At 44.4% G+C, this 22489-nt stretch overlaps 1 protein-coding gene across 6 annotated transcripts in view; it reads right to left on the bottom strand.

The window, feature by feature from the left end:
* The window catches only part of ITGB4 (integrin subunit beta 4), a 45629-nt gene that overhangs the window by 8929 nt on the left and 14211 nt on the right, over window positions 1-22489 (bottom strand). For all 6 annotated transcript variants that reach the window (XM_072645718.1, XM_072645717.1, XM_072645719.1 and 3 more), the window contains exons 13-28: window positions 22197-22399; window positions 14461-14564; window positions 14089-14187; window positions 13794-13923; window positions 13237-13359; window positions 12790-12896; window positions 9667-9700; window positions 9204-9386; window positions 8778-8881; window positions 7665-7723; window positions 7386-7409; window positions 6037-6185; window positions 5235-5414; window positions 4327-4475; window positions 1108-1303; window positions 364-518 (exon numbers count right to left, since the gene is read on the bottom strand). In XM_072645718.1, the coding sequence (XP_072501819.1) occupies window positions 364-518; window positions 1108-1303; window positions 4327-4475; window positions 5235-5414; window positions 6037-6185; window positions 7386-7409; window positions 7665-7723; window positions 8778-8881; window positions 9204-9386; window positions 9667-9700; window positions 12790-12896; window positions 13237-13359; window positions 13794-13923; window positions 14089-14187; window positions 14461-14564; window positions 22197-22399 (1999 nt within the window). The remainder of the gene's footprint in view (window positions 1-363; window positions 519-1107; window positions 1304-4326; window positions 4476-5234; window positions 5415-6036; window positions 6186-7385; window positions 7410-7664; window positions 7724-8777; window positions 8882-9203; window positions 9387-9666; window positions 9701-12789; window positions 12897-13236; window positions 13360-13793; window positions 13924-14088; window positions 14188-14460; window positions 14565-22196; window positions 22400-22489) is intronic.

Below are 22489 nucleotides of genomic sequence, written 5' to 3'. Positions count from 1 at the left end.
TATGACAGGAAATAGTGGACAGTCCATTAGGCAATCATTTATTAAGTATCCACGATGTGCTAGGCACCGTTCTAAGTGACGGGGATATATTCCCTCAAGGAATTCATAATCATGGCAATAGAGAAGACAATAGGGCAGGGCTTTAGAAATGTGAGCAGATATGCTAAGCCTTCAGTGATTCTATTGAAAACAAGTGAAAATACTCACAGGACCATAGATTTAGAGATCATCTAATCCAACCTTCTTATTTTATAGATGAGGAAAACAGTGGCCCAGAGATGCAAAACCATTTATTTTAAGCCAGAATTGTTAGCCAGTAATTGACTGAAGGGGGCAGCTAGGAAGCGTAGTCAGCCCTCTTACCTTGTACCCAAATGGCTTGCCAGGAGGTGGTAGCCAATTGAAATGGATCCTACGTGAGGCAACAGCCTTGGCAGTGGGGTTCTGAGGGGCACCTGGATCAGCCCGGGTAGAATATGGTGAAGCAGTTTGGCCAACGAAATCCCTATTCATGCTTTCTGTAGTGAATGGGAAGAAAGGGACATCCTTGTTTAAGCAAAGACAAAGCACGAACACAGAACCCAGTGACTTTTGTGCCACTAGTGGGAGCCAGATGCTCAACAGATGACCCTAACAAGTTAGGACTGATTTCTCTGAGGTCACTCTTCAGTAAAGAGAGCTTCTGAGAAATGCTTCTAGGGAGTATGACCATGTCAGACAGTGTCTCAAGATGCCTACTCTCCAGCAGGGCATCTAAAATTTCAAGATGGGAATAAGCAAATTTTGTTTTTAACTCCTTTTTTTTCTTACAGCTCTGGTGCCTTTCCCACCTATTACCTGGGACTCTCGATTTTTTTCCACCTTTCTCTAGGGTCTGAAATCCCCTTAGTTCAGGGCATGAAGGTATTTAGAACTGAAAATGGCTTAATGTATTACTCCTACCAGAAATTTTTAAAGAGGGGGACTCAAAGTCCTCATGATGGCATTTCAGGAATCTTCAACAGGCTATTCACGGGAATTTGGGAGGTAGAATTCCCAAATTACTCCTATACTCAGGCAGGGTCTTTCTCAGAACTTTCCCCTCAGTCTCTCCATCACATCAATTACCTATGAGGACTGTGGCAGAGTGTGGCTCGCCCAACCGAGCACCATACTTGGGGTTGGTTAGGTGGATGTGGAAACGTCGAGATTGATGGCCCGAAAGAAGGGAGTCCATTTCCTGTAGATCCAACAACTTCACTTGCAGTTCCTTCTTTGTCTCCCCTGGCTGGAAGAGCAGGTCTCCTTCCACAGGGATGTAGTCCTGGGGAACAGGGTTAGATATGTAGTGAGAAGCTAACATCAGGAATGTGGGCACAAAGGAAGCAGGAAAAATCACAGAACCACACAGAAACACCCATCCAAACATACCCAGACATGTCTGAGTACAGACGCAGACACAAGGGCAGTCAATGTTAGACGTAGCAGCCCACCCTCTCTCTTCCATTTTGTCATGTGGCTTGACTCTACCCTAAATGTCAATTCTAATCTTATTTCTTAATGATGGTTATGTGGTAAGATCCCCATTGACAGTGGGGATTATTTAAATAGATATTTGAAAACATAACTGGCAGTGTGGACTGGTCTTGAAGTCAGGGAGATCTGGGTTCAAGTTCAGTCTCTGGCTGTGTGAATTTTCACAAATAACTTAACCTCTTAATGCCCTCTGCATTGCTAGAAGGAGTTTCCATATTCACTGTTCCCCCTACCAATAAAATCACAGGTTTGGTCCAAATACACACACACACACACACACACACACACACACACATACACACACATATACACACATATATGTATTTACACAAATATATACACACACATATACACATGTACATATATACACACACAAGAATCATGTTAGGGTCAGACTCATGATCCACCCAATCTTGTACTCCCTTGTGGCCCTTTTGACCCTCTGTATTTTCAGTTTGTACTACTTCTGGTGGCACAACGGATAGACTGCTGGCCCTGGAGTCAGGAAGACCTGAATTCAAATTTGACCTCAGACACTTACTAGCTGTGTGAACCTGGGCAATTAATTTAACCCTGTTTGCCTCAGTTTCCTCATCTTTAAAATGAGCTGGGAAGAAAATGGCAAACTGTTCCAGTATCTCTGCCAAGAAAACCCCAAAGGGGATCACAAAGAGTCAGATACAGGTAATTGACTAGACAACAACAAAAACCTCTGATAGTAATGAGTTCCATATGTGATCTGTCTGTTTTGTAATAAAAAACTTCCTCAATTTGTTTTAGACATGTAGCTGAGTGAGTTGTGGCTGCATGTGTGTCGTACTGAGAGGTTTTGCCCTTCTTCTCTTCTGGATTTCTCAGCCTTTTCTATTTTCTCCCACAGCTCTGGGTCACTGGAAATGGATTAGGAGTGAGGGGTGGGGTAGGGTAGAGCATTCATCTACCTGGTCATAGAAGTCTAAATGATGTCAAGTCATTTGGTATTTCTCATCTCCTGGGGAGGGGATGTGTTCCCTGAAGCCTGAGGCAGAGCTACAACCAGGGCAGGACCACTAGGGCTTTGTCCAAGGTACATTCAGTCAGTCTGTCTTCTGCTGCTTATACCACTAGAACTATTTTTTAGGTTAAGTGAAAGGATTCCTAGTTATGGTCTTGGCATGAGGGTTGGTCCTATGAGCCTATATTTGACATTCCCCAAGATAGAAATGGCATCAGAGTAAACATGAAGAATTCTAAGACATTTAAGACCAAAAATTTACTTATGCTTTCTAAAAAGCATTTGCATTCATTGAGGGAGCTGTATAATACATTTAAAGAGAGTTAGAAATGCTTAGGATATGGTAATAATAGCTAATATTTATATAGCACATACTATGGGTAGGCACTGTGCTAAGCCCTTTACAAATATTATCTCATTTGGTCCTCAAAACAACTTTGTGAGATAGTTGCTATTATTCCAACTTTACAGTTGAGGAAACTAAGGCAGACAGCAGTAAAGTGACTTGTTTAAAGTCACACAACTAGTAAGTGTCTAAGGCTTGATTGGAACTCAGGCCTTCCTGACTCCCAGTCTAGCACTCTGATCTGTGTAGATGCCATCATGGAGAAGAGCTACCACAGGATATACCTCAGTGCCAATACCACAAAGCACTGAGGGGACCAAATATCTGACTTTGTGTGGCACTTCTGAAACTTCATGGGGAGGCTTTGGTACCAGGAAGGGAGCCAGGGAGTGTTGGGGTGTAATCTCGGTTCTCACGTGAACGGTCTCGGGTCAGGTAAAGGGGAGGGCTTCTAAACCGCAGAGCTCTCACGAGGCCCCCCAGGGAACAGCTGGGAATTGAGGAGTGAGACACAAGCTATCTTGTTTTTCCACCTCTTCTCAGTGGAAACTTGCTGGGGAGAACATCCCACCCTTGAGTTTGGTCCGTGGTCTGAGCACACCTGTTGTTAATTGGCTAAGGGGCTGAGAGCATGCACAGTGTCCACGAGCGAACTATGCAGCTGGAAGAGCTTAAATAGGGACAGGAAAGAACTGTCTGGCCTAATTGCCGTGGGCTGCCAGGTCCTTCTTACCTAACTCAGGTCTTCGGTGATCAGCCGGATAAATGTAATGAGAGAAGAGACCTCCAGGGTCAAACAGAAGTGTAGGCTTTATTCTGGATACCAGCTACATGTCAGCATGCAGGACAAGTTCTCCCCGTGGAGCCCCCTTCTCCTTCTGGAGGAGAGAGGAACCCAACCCCCAGGCTTTCCTGTCCCCATTTAAGCTCTCCCAGCTGCATAGTTCGCTCGTGGACACGGTGCATGCTCTCAGCCCCTTAGCCAATTAACAACAGGTGTGCTCAGACCACGGACCAATCTCAAGGGTGGGATGTTCTCCCCAGCAAGTTTCCACTGAGAAGAGGTGGAAAAACAAGATAGCTCGTGTCTCACTCCTCAATTCCCAGCTGTTCCCTGGGGGGCCTCATGAGAGCTCTGCGGTTTAGAAGCCCTCACCTTTACCTGACCCAAGACCGTTCACGTGAGAACCGAGCTTACACCCCAACAAGGGAGATCAGGGTAGGAATGAGGATCATCTATCCAAAGTCATTTGGGCATATCCTCAAAAGAGAACAAATCACTAAGGAAAATTCTTGAGGACCCAAGCCACTATTCCTTCTCCCCATTCACACACACACACACACACACACACACACACACACACACACACACAGTAGGGCAGGGGGAAAGGGCATCATATTGCCTCCTCTGGGTACATGCCCCACTATCTCCTGATCTTCTGAATAATTCCAGCTCTAAGAAAGCTCTTACCCGGTTGGCACGGGCTGTATTGTCTTGTGTACGGTAGGAGACTTGAGACTTGCCACTGTCCATGATGCGTCTGATAACAGGAATCCGGGCTACCTGGTCCACATGGCTGACGGAATACTCTGGTAGATCAAATGATACTATTCCACTGGCTGCAAGAAACCAAAGCAGACGGTATGTGTGGGGGAAGGTTTCAACCTTCCTTTTCCCTTTCTTGGGTCAAACCCTCTTATTTGCATCTTCTAACCTCATTCCTGAAACCATATCAGCCACAACAGAGAAAACGTCTTTATCATTCTCATCGAAATGAGAAGAATGAGATTAATAATAATAACAAAAAAATAAATTGAGGCTGGACCTGTGATTTCATTGGTATAAAAATCTTCCAGCCAAACCAAGTTCCTTTATCAATGCAGGCTGGCACCTTTCTCTGCAACCTGTAATCTTAGAAAACTCCCTAAAGCACTCATAGGTTAAGTAACTTGTCTAGGGTCACACAGAGAGTATGGAAAAGAGGGAGGACTTGAACTCAGGTCCTTCCTGGCATTGAGGACAAGATTTCTCTCTACTATATCAGTATGACATTCATGTAGTAATTTAAGGTTTGCATGGCAATTTGTATACGTTATCTCATCTGATCTTCATAACAACCCTAGGCAGTAGCTACTAGATACGTGGAAACTGAGATTCAGAAAATCTATGACTTGCCCAGCTCAGGCAGTAAAGGAAGTGTTGGAGGCAAGACTGAAATTCATTAGAAGTGGCAAATGGCAGACCAGGAATCTTGGCAATGAGTCCAGTAGCATCCAAAGAACTCTTGGGCCCAGGTGAAGTAGAAGAAAGGATTCTATGCCATTCTCCTCCTCCATCCTGCCACCATGTTCTATTTCACCCTGAATATCAATTCTAACCTTGTTCCTTAATGATGGTTATGTTGACCAGGCGACGCCCAATGGTGGCAGTGCCCAGGGGTACATCAATGGCCTCTACCACCAGGTGCTCATCCTCATCGTTATCTGGACGGATGAAAAGAGGGACCCGAACATCTACCAGCTCTACTCCCTCTTGAAACTCCACCATGCCCCGGGCCTCTGGATGGAGAAAGTAGGAAAGGGGGAAGACACATTGGATTAGAGGAGCAAGGTGGCGAAAGAAAGGCAATGAAGATCATATTATAGAATTTAGAGCAGGGGCAGGACCTTAGATGATGGTGACGATAAAATAATACCTAGCATTTGCAAAATGCTTTGCAAATACAGCTTCTTCTTCTTGGATCCCACTGTCCACTAAGACTTTTGGGACACCTTGAATTATCTCATTTATCCTCACAACAATCCCAGAAGGTAAGTGCTATTATCCTCATTTTACAGTTGAGGAACCTGAAGCAAACAGAGGTTAAGTGTGTTGCTCAAGGTCACAGAACTAGTAAGTGTCTGAGCTTGGATGTGAACTCAGGTCCTCCTGACTCCAAGTTCAATACTCTTATTTACTGTTCCATCTAATTGCCATAGACATCAACCATTCCAGCCTCTTGATTTTATAGATAAGGAAACCAGACTCAAGAGTTTAAATGATTTGGCCAAGTCAAAACGCCAGAGTCAGGATTTGAATTCAGGACCTCTGACTGCCAATCCAGTTCTCCTTTCATTACACCCAAGTCAGAGTATCCTCTGAGTGTGGTCAGCACAAAGCTCAATGGGCCACGCCACCTACCCTGATCTCCGATGAGGGTATAGTAGCCAGGGGCCACTTTGAGCTCATGGAATGCTCCCTGTGACACTTGCTTCTCTGTCAGCTTCAGCAGAGGCACCTTGGCTGACCGGGGGGCCATCAGCACTGTGTCCACAATTGTATGGTCCTGCCTAACTCCAGGGGAAGAAAAGGGGATAATCAAGGTCCAGATTCCATGAACTCATTTTCTCTCCATCCACTAGAAGTCTATTCATTGAATGGGTTTATCTCACTCAGAATGAGAATGCTATAAGACCTTAGCCTGAAAGGGTCAGGGTCTCACGTTGTATCCTGGGACATCTCTAGTCATCCTGATGAATATCAGGTCACTGGACCCAGATGGCTTAGGAGAAGAAAGTGAGGCTGCTGACCTTGCACAGCCCTTCCCTCACTCAAAACAAAGTCAACTGCAAGTCATGGCATCATCTTGATGTCATGGTCCTTTTTGAGCATGAAGGATGAACACAACAAGATGGTGGTGTGACTTTCTTATTCTTTGTTCTCAGTGCTCAGCCCATCTCAGTACCTCCTAGCACAGTGTCTCTGAGATAGAAGGAGCTTCATGAAGCTTTGTTGAATGACTGTGAATGGATGGGCAGATCCTGAGGACTCCTTTCTTTTGTTCTTGTCCTCATTTGTACCTTCTTCCCACTTCCAGTTCTTTATCTCCCTGCCCCCCCACTCCCAATTCCCAATTCTGTCCTGTCTTCTTTTCTATCCTTTTCTCTCCCCTGCATTTTTGATAATGTAGGTCACCAACCGGGAGCAGTGGGAGGTCATGGGTGGGATATTGGTTGCTTTTCTTGTTAACCTGTCAGAAAGAAAGGAAGGAAGGAAAGAAAGAAAGAAATGAAAGAAAAAAGGAGGAAAGGAAAAAAGAAAGAAAGGAGGAAAGGGTGCTAACTTGGTTTTCTTGACAGCTGAGCACCCATCTGAGAAGGCTGTCAAGGCAGCACCTTCCCCATCGCTACACAATTCCTTCTTGGTAGAGCCCTCTGCATTTCCCATAATCAGACATATACTGACATACAGGAGTGCCCAGGACCTGGAACTCAGAAAACAAAGCACTGTGGGAGCTCAGATGCCACATGCTTTTTGGAGAGAGCATGAGGATAATAGTGCCAGGCACAGGACTCCTCAGTTGGCATGGAATTAGTGGAATGCAAGTTCTCCACTGGGGAACATGGACACATTGCTTTTTTCTTTCTTCACCCCTTTCCTAACCTCCAAAGGAGAGAAAGCTAAGACAGGTAAGCAGAGAGTGAAGCAGGATAAAGGGACAGATGTCTGAGAGTGATAGTCCTAGGGTCACCAGCTAATGATCTACTCACTTTTTCCCAGCATTGGGCTGTTGCCTGTGGGAGAAACAGAAGAAATGAGTGAGTTGCGCTATTCTTAGACACTTGAAAAGAGCTGGAGGAGGGGTGGAGGTTGGGCAGGGATAGCATCCCACCCCGTAATCCACTACTAGGCTGCAGAATTAGTGTAGGGCTGCCCCAGAACCAATGGGATGAACCATCTTATTCTTCTGAAGTGACATCCAGGAAATCTTGGACCAGAGAGGGAGTCTTGATACAAGCAACCAATGAGCCCCTATGTCAAATACTCACCGAAACTTGGTCTGCTGAAGTTTATGAACCCCAGGGATCTGTCTGTAAACTTCATTCAGCTGGAAGAAAAGAGGTAAAGGGAAGTGAGGTTGTCTCCTTGGGACAGTCTGGCATAGTAAAGACCACCTAGGGTTCTGTTTCCACAACTGCTTTTGTACTCACTGTCCCCCGTGCCTGAGAAGCCCTTCCTCTTCACCTGTGCCTCTTAGAATTCCCCAGCTTCCTTTGACCTTTAGCCAAAAGAGGCCTTGCCCTTTCCCTTTTTCCCCTCCCCTTCCTTTTTTCTTCTCTTCTTTTTTTCTTTTGAGCCTGTGTCTTTCTACTTCATTCAGGCTGGAAGGGCAACAGCCATTCATACAGGCCTCATCTTGATACTGATGAGTGTGGACACTTTAAACTGCTCCATCTTTCTGATCTAGCTCAATACATCTCTCTTGATAGCCAGTCCTTCACTCCCAAAGACTCATCCTATTGGTTCCAAATTTAGGGCAGACACCTAGCAAGCCTTTTACCCTGTTGTAGCTCAGAAATACAGAACCCAAGCAATTCACCAGCCTCAGCCTCCCTGGCAGAAGGAATTACAAAAGGCACCATCATGCCTGACCGGAGACTATTCCTGGCTTTCCTCAACTGCTGGTACCCTCTTCTCTAAAGTTGCCTTCCATCTACTTTGGACCTATTTAAATTCATGTATATCTTTCCATTCTGTCCCTCCCTTTAGAATGTAAACATCTTTGTTTCCCTAGGGCTTGATCGGCACAGTGCTGATCAAAAAGTAAGCAATTAATAAATGTTGATTAATTGATTCAGAACCAAGAGTGAACTCCCTAATCAGAATCCTTCTAGGATAAGGAAATAAATATATCCAGGTTATGGAGCAGAGTTTCCAGGGGCTCAGACTATTGCAGTTTTATTTTTTGGGAAAATGCAAATGGTAGACTCCCTGGCAGGCTACCCCTTCTTGCGGAGCACAAACTCTCCAGAAGAATCCTACCCTTGAATTAACTCCTACTCACATACTCATTTTCACCTTCTCCTTTGATCTACCATATTCACCCTTGCCCAGAGATTCTCCATTGTTTCTCCTCTACCATATACTGCCCTCAGCCTTACATTGTCTTCCACTTCCTGGCGCAACTGTTCACACTCCCGAGTATCAGGTTTCAGTAGGTTCTCAGTGCAGAGGCGGGCAAGGCGCAGGGATAACCCATATGGGACTGTATGGAGAAAGGACAGGTCATGTTGGCACTCTTTCACAGAGGATACTATAGAATTCCCACCACTCAGAGCTCATAGAATTTTGTCATGGATAGGTAGCCTGGTAGAATAGCAATATTGTGGGCATGGAAATTTTAGTGTTCAAAAGTACTAGCATGGTGAGAAGAAAATGGAAGTTGACTCTTAGAACCCTGTCAGATGCCCTGATAAGGGACCCAGGTGAATGTCCCTTGGGCCTCCACATTCAAAGCAAAACAGTATCCACAGTACGACTCCTCAGGATGCCCTTCTGAGGAGGACACCCCCAGCCATGCCTCTTACCCAGCTCTTTGGGATTGGCGGCGTGGGTGGTGATGCTGGAAGGCAGTACATTGTTGATCTTCCAGCGGACCATGTCACGGGCTTTCAGGTTCCCACTGCGTACCATTGGTGTATCCAGGTGGTCTGAGGCCATGAGGTTCTCCCTTAGCACATAGTGATCCTCTTTGAAGCCCACCATGTGGCCTGCAGGAGGGGCAGGGAGATTTCAGTACCAGCACCACCCTTATGATACTTATGGAGTACAGTGCCAATACCTCATCCTCCTTACCCCCAAGGATATCAGACCAGGAAAGACATCTGAAGCCACTTACACAGCTTCCATCATCCTGAGCTTAATTCATCATCCTATTTGGGAATCTTTGCTCCCTCTTCCCCTCCTCTACCACTGCCATGGTGGAAGTGGAAGGCTTCTGTCAGAGGTCCATTCTCCCTTTCCCTCCCCATGCCAGTACCCAGTCAATACCTTTGTTGCAGCAGGGAAGCAGGGCCAGGCAGGCCTATGAGAGACAGAAAGAACAGAGAGGGAAGGGGGCTTAATCACCTGAGCTGCTCCTATCTCTGGGTTACCTGCTTCTTTTAGGGCCCTGTTCATGCCTCAGAGGCAAGGTGGCTACACTTCTCCTGAGACACTTGAGGGCTGGGGTAGGGCAAAGGGAGAAAGTATTAGAAATTATGATGGCAGAGGTGTTGAGAAAAATGTCTGTGGATGTTTTGTCCTACTTCGCTTAGCCCTTGCCTGGTCTCTATCCTATCATAGTGACCACTACCCCCATTCTCCTAAGTTATCACTCCTGTTCTGGCTCTCTTTCTTCCCTTCCCTTTAACTGACCAATTCAGACCTATCCTACTGCAACATTACTGAAAGACTTCAGAACTCTGATTACTGCAGTCACTAGCCCTGCTTTCAGGAGCCTGAGGGTAAAGTGTACCTCTTACATCTTGACAGAAAGATGCGGCCAATGTGACTGTTTTGTTAGCTGTACTTCATTGTTATAATGAAAGTTCTATCGGGGGTAGGGAGAAGTCCTTGGGAAATGCCCGCAATGTAAAAATAGCAATAAAATATTTAAAAAGAAAACCCTTTCCCCTTCCCCTTGAAATGACCTCGTATTTTCTTTGTATGTATTTTTTTAAATATTCCATAGAAGGAAGGAAACAAACATTAAATTACTCCCTATGTGCCAGGTACCGTGCTAAGTGCTCTATAAACATTATTTCATTTAACAACCTTAGGAGGTAGGCGTTATTATTACCTCCATTTTACAGATGAAGAAACTGAGGCAGAGTTAAATGACTTGCTGTGGGTCACATAGCTAGTGTCTGAGGCCAGATTTAAATTCAAGTCTTCTTGACTCCAGGTCTAGTGCTCTATCCACAATATGTGCCTATTGTCTTCCTTGGCTATCTTGCATGATCTTATTCTTAGTGCCTGGCACAGTATTTGGCACCTAATAAATGATTACTGATTGACAGACCAATGGGGTGGATCTGTGTGGATGCAGCCATCAATGATGCAGATTGCAACCTTTCTGTACCATCACATCCTGAACATTTTATGGTTGAATCCTCTCACTCCTTTTCCTATCACTACTCTTTCCTTGCCAACACTAGACCTCACTATCCCCCCTCCTCTGCTCTTACTTGAGCTGTTGAGCAGTGCTGGAGAAAGTCATGCAACCTAGATGACTGGGTCTGCTACAAATTGATTTTATCTTATCTCAACTGGGCCCTCCCCATGGTAAGGAAATAGTGATTCTCCAACTCCCCATGGCTACTGTTCTAAGCCTTTTTTTCTCTCTGCTCAACCCTCCTCCACTTCCCCTTTCTCTATCCTCTTGGATGACTTTGTCTCATACTTTAAAGAGAAAATCAAGGTCTTCCCTGTGAGTTTCCTCTTCTAACCTACATCTCATAACCTCTTGACATCATCCGTCCATTCTGTCCTCCTTGACTGCAGTCTGATAGAGATGGTCCTTTCCCCCACCAGGCCAACCTGTACATACTTGATTCAATCCCTTTTTATCTTCTCGAACAGAATGCCCCCATAATCATCCCAACCATTCTCTAGTCTTCAGTCTCTCCCTATCTATTGGTTCCTTCCCCAAAGCTTGAAAGCATGCCCATGTCTCCTCATTCTTAACAACGACAAAAACAAATGGAAAAATTCTTGCCCATCATTCTTTCAAATTATCATTGTATAGCTCCTCTCTTTCTAACCAAACTCCTAGAAAAAGATATCTGTACTCACTGCCTCCACTTTATCTCAGTCCCTAATGATTTGGTTTCTAATTTCAGAACTCAACTGAAATGGTTTTCTCCAAAATTGTCAATCATCTCTTAATGATAAAATCTGAATCTGATGGCCTATTCTCAATCCTCATCCTATTTAATTCTCTGCAGCATTTGATGCTTTTAATCATCTCTTGTCTTGGATACTCTCCTCTCTGACCCCAGCCTAACAGGGTTTTCCTGACATTACTCTCTCTTGGTTCTTCTACCTGTCAGATTGCTGCTTCTCAATCAGAGAAGCTGGATCATTACTCTACATGTGGGAATCCCCTAAAACTCTTTGAAGGCAAGGATCATTTTTGCTTTTTCTTTGGATCCCCAGCACTTAACCCAGTGCTTGGCACATAGTAAGTGCTTAATAGATGCTTATCGATTGGTTGATTCATGGACCCCTTGAATCTATAAACCCTTCACAACTTGGTCTCAACCTATTTCTCCAGATTTATTACATATTATGCCTTTTCATTCACTCTAAGTTCCAGCCAAACTGGCCTACTATCCACTGTGTCCAGTTAGCCTTCTCCCTTTATCTCTGCTTCTTAGACTCCCTAGTTTTCTTCAGGATTCAGCAAAAGTGCTATATTCTATATGAAGCCTTTCCTGATCCCCCAGCTGGTAATGCCTCTATCCCTTCTAACCCTGCCCAAACCCCAGGTGATCTAGTATTATCTTTGCATATATCTTGTATATGCCCATATGGACACACATGGTTTCTCCTGGCTAATTCCTTGTATTGCTAGCATCTAGCCTAGGGCATGGCACATATTAGGCACAATGCTTCTTGATTGATGGATTTCTGATTTGATTAGTATGGATATAGCTTTCAAGGGTGCAGATTGCAACCCACCTACACCATTATATCCCGAATGACTCTTGTTCATGTCCTCCAACAAATTCTCCATAGATGTCTACCCCATGTCATGGAGATCTTCCTCTAGCTTTCTTGACATTTTATGGGTACCAGTGAACATGTGGCTTGTCCATTAGTTATTCTTCTCCCACTACACAAACTGTTCCATGTCCTTTCTTAGTGTTACATCAAAGAGATTTATTTTTATACCTCATTGCTGCCATTTTGTTTTTTAAATAGATGTATGCCCATTTTCTGTAACCAGTCAGACTCTAATTTCTTAGAAGGCACAATGCTAGGCATCTACAAGGCACCTGATAAATGTTAGTTGGAGAATTGATCAACTGACTGATCTGGAACCATGGTAAAGCTGGGCCTTGAGTGAGCATGGCTCAGCATAGTAGGTTAGGAGGGTAAGGGGAGCTAGGGATGGGGAGTGGGGCTTACCTTGCAGCAGGCACAGTACTTCCAGCAGAGCAGAAGCAGCAGGGCCAAGAGCAGCAGAAGGAAGATGAGCAGGGGGATAAGCCACCAGAAGTTTCCAGGAGGACACTCTAGGACAGGGGCAGACACAAAAAACTTATGGAATGGGGAGGAATGAGAAGGAGAGAGCCATGAAACAAAGACTTGTAGAACTGCAGAATAATAGTACAATTCTTTCACTTAACAGATAAGGAAACTGAGGAATAAAGAAGAAAGTAAGTGACTTGCCCAGGTTGATCAAGAGTGTGTTTGAGGAAGAACAGAAGGAAATCTACCTTGCCCCTTAGGGGAGGGTACATTCTCCCTCATCCTGCTACCCTTCTCACTTGGGACAGGAGTTCCCTCCCTTCCTTTCTCTCTGTTGGCCCCAGATCCAAGTCATTTCTCTCCATGGGCTTAAATGGCGCTCACCTTTCTTCTTATGCACGAGGACAGTGCTGTTGGGCCCAATGGCTTCATTCCCTTCTACAGTATAGCTGTATGTGCAGTCGTCATCCTCATCACGGAAGGAACAGTATTCCAGCACCTCTTCCGCTATATTCACAACATGCTATGCCATTAGGTAGAGTCCCTAACTATGTACATGGCCCCTACCTTCCTGCCTCCTAATCCTTTCCCCAGGGATGGAAGAAGGATGAGAAGGAAGTAAGTGAGATCCCAGAGAGCAATGAAGCAAAGATCTAGGTCTAGGGGGGAATCTGACTTGGTTAAGCTTTCCTAAGTGGATGAGAAGGACAAGAGTGCCTGAGTGCCTGAGTGCCTGAGTGGGGTTGTATTGGACATGCTTTGAGAAAGGCATTCCACTCTAACAAAGAGGACCCAAGGCATTTAGCTGGGCACCTCGCTTTGCCGAGGGCCATTCTGAGAATTTTCCTGGTCTATAGGGAAGAGTTTGCCCATCTCTAGGATATTATGCATCACTATCCTTCACTCTCCCAACCTCCTTAGGGTATGCTCACAGCTATTACCTTTCTTCAACTCCTCCACCATCTTCACCTGGAAGTTACAGCTGGCACACTTCTGCCCCTTCTTCACACCTGTGCCCCAGGCTTGGCACTGAACACAGGAACGCAGGTCCTCACATACCCCTAGGAATGCCTGAATGAGGAAGCAATCAGAAATGGTGCTGGATGGGTGAAGAGCCACCTTCCAGAGAGTCCCTTTGACCCTCTCTAGTTGCCTCCCACCCTCCAGCCCTACTCTTGTGTTTCTCCATTTCCCATACCCACTCCTTCCCTCTGCCCAGTCCCATTCTGTGCTCACTGCAGAGTAGCTGATCTCACAGGTGGTATCCGTATAGAGGGAGACTTGGTCACAGTGGCAACGTCCACACTCACAGTGGCCTCGTCCATTACATATGCCCTGTAGAGAGAGGATCCATTACCCTGACCCTCACTCAGCAACCAGAAAGGTCCTAGTTTGGCCAGAACCCAGTCACCTTTTGTGAAGAGGACCTGGTAAATCTCTATGCCTTGCCCTCCCAATCTCTTTCCAGAGGGTGGCAAAAGGTGGCACAGTCCTCTTGTGTTTTGCCCCAACTTCTAGGAGACTCCCAATACCCATCCCCAAAGAAATCTTCTATTCATCCCATCAATATGACTATAGTGACTGTGACCATCCAGTTCCCAGTCCTACCCCATTGCTGTCGATGCAGGTGGCATTGCTGAGGGGACACTCACAGCTCTTTCCTGTCCAGCCCCTTTCGCATATACACTGACCCATGGAGCAGCGGCCCCGGTCTGGAGGGAGAGGGAAGGAAGAAACACAGAACTCATACTTCCAGTATAGATCTCCTGCCCAATGGGTGAAGCAAGGGGAGTCAAACCTTGCTAGGTATAGGTCAGCTAAGGACCAAGAAGAAGGACTATAAATCCAGCCAGTGGTAGGGCTTGGGGTGAGGGCCATTCGTCTATTCATCTAACCACTGAAAATTATCTAGTGCCTGCTGTGTCCAGGCAGCTCTCTGCTACAGGCTATGAGAAGATACAGAATATTCTATGCAAAGTGATAGGTAGCACAGGGTGACAAGGCACTGATTTGGAGGATGGGGAAGTATGCTTCCTTCCAAGGTGGTTGGCTTGGTTCTTCCTCATAGAGGTCTGGAAACAATCTTCCCCATAATTCATCATCCTTTCTGCCATTCTCAGAGACCTGATGCCTGAAGCTCCCCCCAACCTCCTCAGGGGCAACTTTCTTTTCCAACTCCTAGGAAAGCATGGGAGGTTATATTCTACTCCATATTACTGATATGCCCTATTCTGCCCACTCAATACCAGAATGTCCATCCTCTGTGCCAATCTCCCTCATTATTTTTGCTCTTAACGAACCTTAAGGAGCTTTCAGTCTTGGAGGGAAAGCAAGAACTATCTGACAAAATAATTATGTGTTAAAATGTATGCAACAGGAATTCAGAGGGGGCAGAGTCAAGATGGCAGAGTAGAAAGATGCACATACTCTAGCTCTTCCCCCACAGCTCATAAAATACCTGTAAAAAATGATTCTAAACAAATTCTAGAGCAGCAGAAGCCACAAAACGACAGAGTGAAAGAGATTTCCAGCCCAAGGTAGCCTGGAAGGCTGACAGGAAAGGTCTATGGCATGGGTGTGGAGCAGAGCCCAGCCCAGCCCAGTCCAGCCCAGCTCAGCTCAGCCCAGCCCAGCCCAGCCCAGCCCTGGCCCCACCTGTAGGAGCAGGACCAGAACAGGCCTTGGGGGCAGAATCCCTAGCAGCAGTGGTGGTTCTTAGATCCCTCAACCCACAGACTCCAAAGAAAGCTTCAAAGGTCAGCGAGAAAGCTTTTTCACTTGGGTGAGAAGGGAGCAGGGTCCTTCCCTAGCCCCACCCCCAGGTGGTGACAGCAGCAGTGGTGACAGTGGCAGCAGCAGCAGCAGTGTTCATTTTTGGAGCCCTCCGTCTAAAACCCCTGGGGGAATTGAGCTGCTGAACTGAGTCTCAGCCCTGAATGGTGGCCCAAGAGTGAGGAAGATTACTGACTGGCATGGTGGAGTTCTGGAAAGATGGAGACTCTGGAAAGGGCATTCTACTTGCAGATCCTGGGCAGAAAAGCTCCCAGACTAGATCACAGGCCAGGAGAGGAGTAAACTCTTCTCCCTTGACTGTGCCACCTTGGAGGAACTCAGAACTTACAGGTCCCCAGAGTATACCCCCCTCTTGACAAAGGACTCAAAAGTCAAGTAACTGGCTGGGAAAATGCCAAAAAAAAAAGAGGGGGGGAAATAAGACTATAGAAGGTTACTTTCTTGGTTAACAGGTATTTTTTTCCACACTTTTGGGGAGGAAAAAGATCAAAAGAGAGAATAGAATAAATGGGGGGCAGGATAGGATGGAGAGAAATATAGTTAATCTTACACAACATGACTATTATGGAAGTCTTTTGCAAAACTACACATATATAGCCTGTATTGGATTGCTTGCCTTCTCAATGAGGATGGATGGGGAGGGAGGAAGGGAGAGAAGTTGGAACTCAAGGTTTTAGAAACAAATGTTGGGAATTGCTTTTGCATACGATTGGGAAATGAGAAATACAGATAATGGGGTATGGAAATCTATCTTGCCCTACTAGAAAAGAGAGAAGATAGGGATAAGGGAAGGGAGGGGTATGATAAAAGGGATGGCAGATTGGGGGAGGGGGTAATCAGAGTGCATGGCATTTTGGGGTAAGAGGAGGGGAGAGATGGGGAGAAAATTTAGAACTCCAAATTTTGTGTAAATGAATGTTGAAAACTAAAAATAAATAGATAAACATTTAAAAAAAGAGAAGAATTCAGAGGAGGGAAAGATTCTTATTGGTTGGAGTAATGAGAGGAGGCCCCACAAAGAGGTAAGACTAAGAACCACAAAATATTATAATTGGAAACGACCTTCAAAATCACTGATACTAGGATTTCTTAATATGTTTTGTCATAGATCCCTTTGACTTCTCAGAATAATATTTTAAAAGCATAAAACAAAATAAATAGGATTACTAAGGAAACTAATTTTATTGAAATATAGTTATAAAAATGTATTTAAAAAAACAAAACTAAGTTCACAGACCTCAGATTAATAACATCTGGTTCAATCCTTTCATTTTTATGGAGGAGGAAATGATCTTGTCCAAGGTCATACAGTAGTTGGTGGTAGAGCCAGGAGTAAGCTCCGGTCTCCTAATTTCTAGTCTGGTACACTTGAGGTAGGCATTCCTTAAAGAAAGTCTAGAATTTGGACCAATGGGTAAGACCATAGCTGGTTCCAGATCCCAGTACTTAACTGACTGCCTTTAACATAGTAGTGTTTGATAAATGTTTTTAGTTGAACTGAATAGAAAAGATATAAACAAAACTTCACAGAAGAGGAAGTACAAGTAGTAAATATGCACTTGAGAAAATGTTCCACATCAATGCTCTTTACAGAGATGCAAATGAAAACAAAATCCATTAACTGGCAAAAGTTGAAAAAAAATATATGCACACATATATACATGCATGCACACATGCACACATACACACACATATATAAAACCTAAGATCGACAGGATTGTGAGGAAACCGATACACTCAAATACTGCTGGTGATCATGCAAAATGACATACTCCTTCACAAAAGTAATCTGACTGCAATAAAGTCACGAAAAAAGTCACACCATTGGACCATATGGTCCTATAGCTGGAGATGGTAGAAGTGGTGGTAATGGAAATAGTACTTCATATTTTTGTAGCCCTGTCATGGCCATATGGGCTCTGAGGAAGTGTAATTTTCCCAGCAACCTAAATGGCAGATACAGGTCTACATTTCTACACTTTAAAGATCCCTGATGTGTGTGTGTGTGTGAGCGCTCCAAACTAACATAGATCCTAGTCTTCTTCATGAATTTCTGTGAATGAGAAAAAAGGTACTCCAAAAGGACAGCCTTCTGGTAATGAATATCTCTGGACTTAACTAGGTTGGTCTTTGAGCAACAGGCACAAAATCCCTTGCCAGGCCTATGCTCAAAGCCTTTTCATCAATGTATTGCTGGCATAGGTTTTGAGAATCCAAATGTCACCACCACATGAGAGGAAGGACCATGAAGGAAAAAAGGCAAAGGAGGGAAAAAAATCTATTTGTACAAAGATATTTGTAGCTATCATATTTATAATAACAAATGACTAGCAACAGTAAAGTCCAGCATCTGGGGAATACTGTACTGGGATACTTTGGTGTATGAAAAATGATAAATATGAAAAATGTAGTCATGTAAAATGTCCATAATAAATAATGTAAAGTTTAAAAAAGGACCAAAAATTACTATAATTATATACTGTAAAATGTAAAAACTATATATATGTGTTATATGAATATAACCCTCTTTCATCAGCAAGGGCTGCTGAGAAATAATAGTTTTCCCAGTTGGAAGGAGACCAAAAGTTTGAGAGATGTGGGAATCATACAGGAAAAGGAGCCCGGGAAACTGAGTCTCTGTCTCAGTGAAGGTCAGACTGACTACAAAATTCTAGGAAGCTGGAACTTTGTCTAGTTCACTTATTGGCTTAAGGAATGATCTCTCTGGACAGAATCTGTTATTTGCCTTGGGCCAGGGGCAGGGAACCTGCAGCCTCAAGGCCACATGTGGCCTTCTAAGTTCTTGGGTGTGGCCTTTTGACTGAGTTCAAGTCTTACAGAATAAATCCTTTTATTAAGGGGATTTGTTCTGTAAAGTTTGGATTCAGTCAAAAGGCCCCACTTGAGGGCCTAGAGGGGCACATGTGGCCTCGAGGCTGTAGGTTCCCCACTCCTGACTGCTCTTCAGTGCTGCTGGAGACCTAGTGAAATTGTCCACTTCACCTCCTCCGCCTCCTGCCCTGTCTTCTTAACTGCCTGGCAAACCAACATTACATTATTTACCCTTTGGGAGTTTTCAACTCTTTTTTATATCTTTTTTATTTGCAGTTTAAAGCTTTATAATGGATTTATCTGAAGTTAAGCTAGCTACATAAGAATGAGTAATAAGGGGAAATGTAGCTAGAGGAGATTTTTTTTCCAAAGTACTCTAGAACAATGAAGCCACTTTCTGCTCAGTGGATATGGAAGGCAAAGATTTCTGTGATCTGGGAGCTCTGAAATGACTGAATTCCAGGAAGTTGGGGCATAACTATCTCCCTAAAAGAGTGGGGCAGGGGAAGAAACAAAAGTGAACCCATGACACCAATTGCCCTGGACTTTCCAGATAAACATTCTGAGCCAATATTAAGCTCTTTGGTGATACAAAGCTTCATATTTGTCTTGACACACATGTGAATGTATCATCATGATGACTGGAAGAGATTATAATATTAGCTGTTATTGATGTGTAAATTTAAGGCAGAAAGGAAAAAATCTGATAAAGAGGTGAATCTAGTCACTATGGCCAAGCTCTCTACCAGTACTCTTGGTACTCAGTTTCCTCATTTGTAAAATGAGGGGGTTATCCTGAAAGTTAAAATCCCTCCCTTTCTGCTCTATATCTGTAATCTTGGACTCCTGCTTCCTCCCACTTTCTTCAGCAAATTGTTCTTATAAGCATCTCCTCTTTCTCTCTGGTTTTCAATCTCTTTCTTTCTACTAGTTCCCTCTCTACTACCTTCAAACACTCCAAAGTTTCCCTAATCCTTAAAAAAAAAAAAAAAACAAGCCCCCCCCAAAATACCCCCACTCAAGTTATCATTGTATATCTTCTCCTTTTTCTCAGCCAAATTCCTAGAAAAAGTTATCTACATTCATTGTCTCCATTTCCTCTCTTCTCAATCCTCTGTAGTTCAGCTTCAACCTCATCACTCAACTGAATTTACTTTCTCCAAATTGGCCACTTATCTCTCAATTGCAAAATCGCATCATTCTTGAATTCTCTGCAGCACTGGACATTTTCAACCACTTCTTTTCTTGGATGCTCACTTCTCTTTGGGTTTTCCTGCTGCTGCTCTCTCTTGGTTCTCCTTCTACCTGTCTGCCCCTTCTAAGTCTCCTTTGCTGAATCATCATTCAGAGCACGCTGCTTAAATGTGGGCATCCCCTAAGTCTCTGTCCTGGATCCTATTCTCTCTATACTCTTTCTTGGTGACCTCTTCAGCATCTCCCAAATCTGTATATCCAGCCCCAATCTCTTGTCTTGAGTTCCAGTCCTGTTATCATCACATTTCTAATGGATATTTTGAACTACATGTCCCTTAGGCATCTAAAGCTCAACATGCCCCAAACAACTCATTATCTTCTCTCCAAAACCATCCCTTTTGTGAGCTTCTTTATTTCTGTTGAATGTAGTCAGTTAGTTGATAAGCATTTATTCATTCCCTACTATGTACCAGAGACTTTGCTAAGTGTTGGTGATACAAAAAGTCCCTCCCTTGGAGGAGCTCACAATCTAGTGGGGGAGACAACATGTACACAATTATTTACAAACAAGATTGTTGTTATTCAGGTACTCTTCATGACCCCATTTGGGGTTAGGATAAACTGAAGATATTTAACAGAGGGAAGCTACTAGCTTTGAAGAAAAACAGAAAAGGCCAATTTGTAGAAGGTATGATTTTTTTATCTGGGACTTTTGGGACACCCAGAGAAACAGCAAGGAGGCCACTGCCACCGGGTCATAGAGTACATGGGGTGTTGTAAGTTGTGAGAAGGCTGGAAAGGGTTGTGTGGAAAGATAAGGTATGAAGGGCTTTAAATGCCAAAGGGAGAATTTTATGTTTGATCCTGGACATGATGGAAATTCCCTGGAGTATACTGACTAGAGGGCTGACAGAGTCAGACCTGCACTTCACAAGGATTAATTTGATAACTGAGTGGAAGGTAGGCTGGAGTAGGAAGAGACTTGGAACAGGGAGACCAGGTAGGGTAGGCTGGGTGTGAGGTAATGAGGGCCTGCACCAGTGTCAGGGGAGAGAAAGGGCTATATGTGAGAGATGTTAAGGAAGGTAAAATGGATGGAACTTGGCCACAGTCTACAAATGGCGACTGAAAGAGAGCGAGGAGTAGAGGGATGATGTTTAGGTTTTGTGTCTGGGGAGTGGGAGGATGGTGGTGTTCTCAACAGTAATAGGAAAGTTCTGAAGAAGAGAGGGTTTGGGGAAAAAGATGATACGGAAAGTTTATGATGTTTACTGGACATTCAGCATCTACAGGAGTGGATGAGATCACCAAGTGAAATAGTTTAGAGGGAGTAGAAAATAGTGTCTAAGCCAGAGCCTTAGGGGACACCCACCTTTATTGGGTGTATCCTAGATACTGGAAACTCCTAGCAAAGAAGACTAAGAATATGCAGTCAGGCAGTTAAGAGGAAAACCAGAGTAGTGTAGTATCATGGAAATCTAGAGAGAAGAAAGTATCAATCAAAGAGAAGAGTGATTGATAATGTTAGAGGCTGTAGAAAGGTCAAGAAGATAAGGATTGAAAAAAGGCCATTAGATTTGGCAATGAAGAAATCTGGTAACTTTGGAAAGAACAGTTCCAGCTGAATGATGAGGTCAGAAGCCAGACAGTAGAGAGTTAAGAAGAGAGCGGGAGAAAAGGAAGAGGAAGCAGATAGACAGCCATCCCAAGAAGTTTAATTACAAAAGGAAAATAATAAGGGATAAGAGCTAGTGGGGATAGGTAGATCACAGGAGGGTTTTTGAAGACAGGGGAGATGAGAGCATCTTTGTTAGCAGTAGGGAACAAGTCAGAAGAAAGGGAGAGACTGAAAATAAGTTAAAAGATGGGGATGAGGGGGTGTAATCTACCAGAGAAGGAATGAGATCACTTTTGCATTTGGAGGGGTTTGCCTTGGCAAGTAGAAGGGTCACATCTTCCTGTGAGACAGGGGTGAATGAGCACATAGTGGCAGAAGGCATCTGTGTGATATGAGATTAGGAGGGGAGAGGATGGAACTCTCTGTGAATGGCCTCAGTTTTATTCAATAAAATATTAGGCAAGATTCTCAGAGAGTGAAGGAAATTAAGTATTCTGGGAGGCAGAGGGAAGGAAGGGGGAACGGGAGCCATGGGAGGTTTCAGAGGGGATGAAAAGGTTTAGAAGAGCCACTATGGTGAGCAGGAGAGCAAATAAATTTTTTTGTTCAGTCTTCTTTTCAGTTGTGTCTGATTCTTTATAACCCCATTTGGGGTTTTCTTGGCAAAGATCCTGGCTAAAACTGTTTCACTTTTGTCTTTGCACCCCAGATCCTAACACAGTGCCTGGCACATTGTAGGAACCTAACAATGCTCGTTGACGTATTGATTGAAGGAAGGAATGAAGGGAAGGAAAAAAGTGGAGGAAAGAAGGAGAAAGGAAGAAGCATGAATGAAACTGATTATAGATGAGGGAGATATCCCTTTTTTTTATTCTGATCTCCAGCCTCACCCTTGACCCCCACTTACCATTACACAGGAAGCCTGAGGTTCTCGGACACTGGAAATTGTCGTACTCGCAGAACTGGCCATCATAGCGTCCATCTCCGTAGCATACACAGCGCCCACACTGGCATTCTCCTCGCCCTGAGCAAATCTTGTTCTCCCCATCCCGTATGCAAGGCTTCGTGTCACTCTGGGAGCCCGTGGAGCAGTTACAAGCTTTACCACTCCTGGGAGGGGCCAGGGAAAGGCCGATTGTTGGAGGAGCAGGTCCCTTTCTGCTCTCTCCCAGTCCCAACCCCCTTCCGTCCCTCTCTTCA

Source organism: Notamacropus eugenii, chromosome 2 (genome assembly GCF_028372415.1).
Source record: "Notamacropus eugenii isolate mMacEug1 chromosome 2, mMacEug1.pri_v2, whole genome shotgun sequence".
In the NCBI taxonomy this organism is placed as follows: domain Eukaryota; kingdom Metazoa; phylum Chordata; class Mammalia; order Diprotodontia; family Macropodidae; genus Notamacropus; species Notamacropus eugenii.
This window is presented reverse-complemented; position numbering and strand designations above follow the sequence as displayed.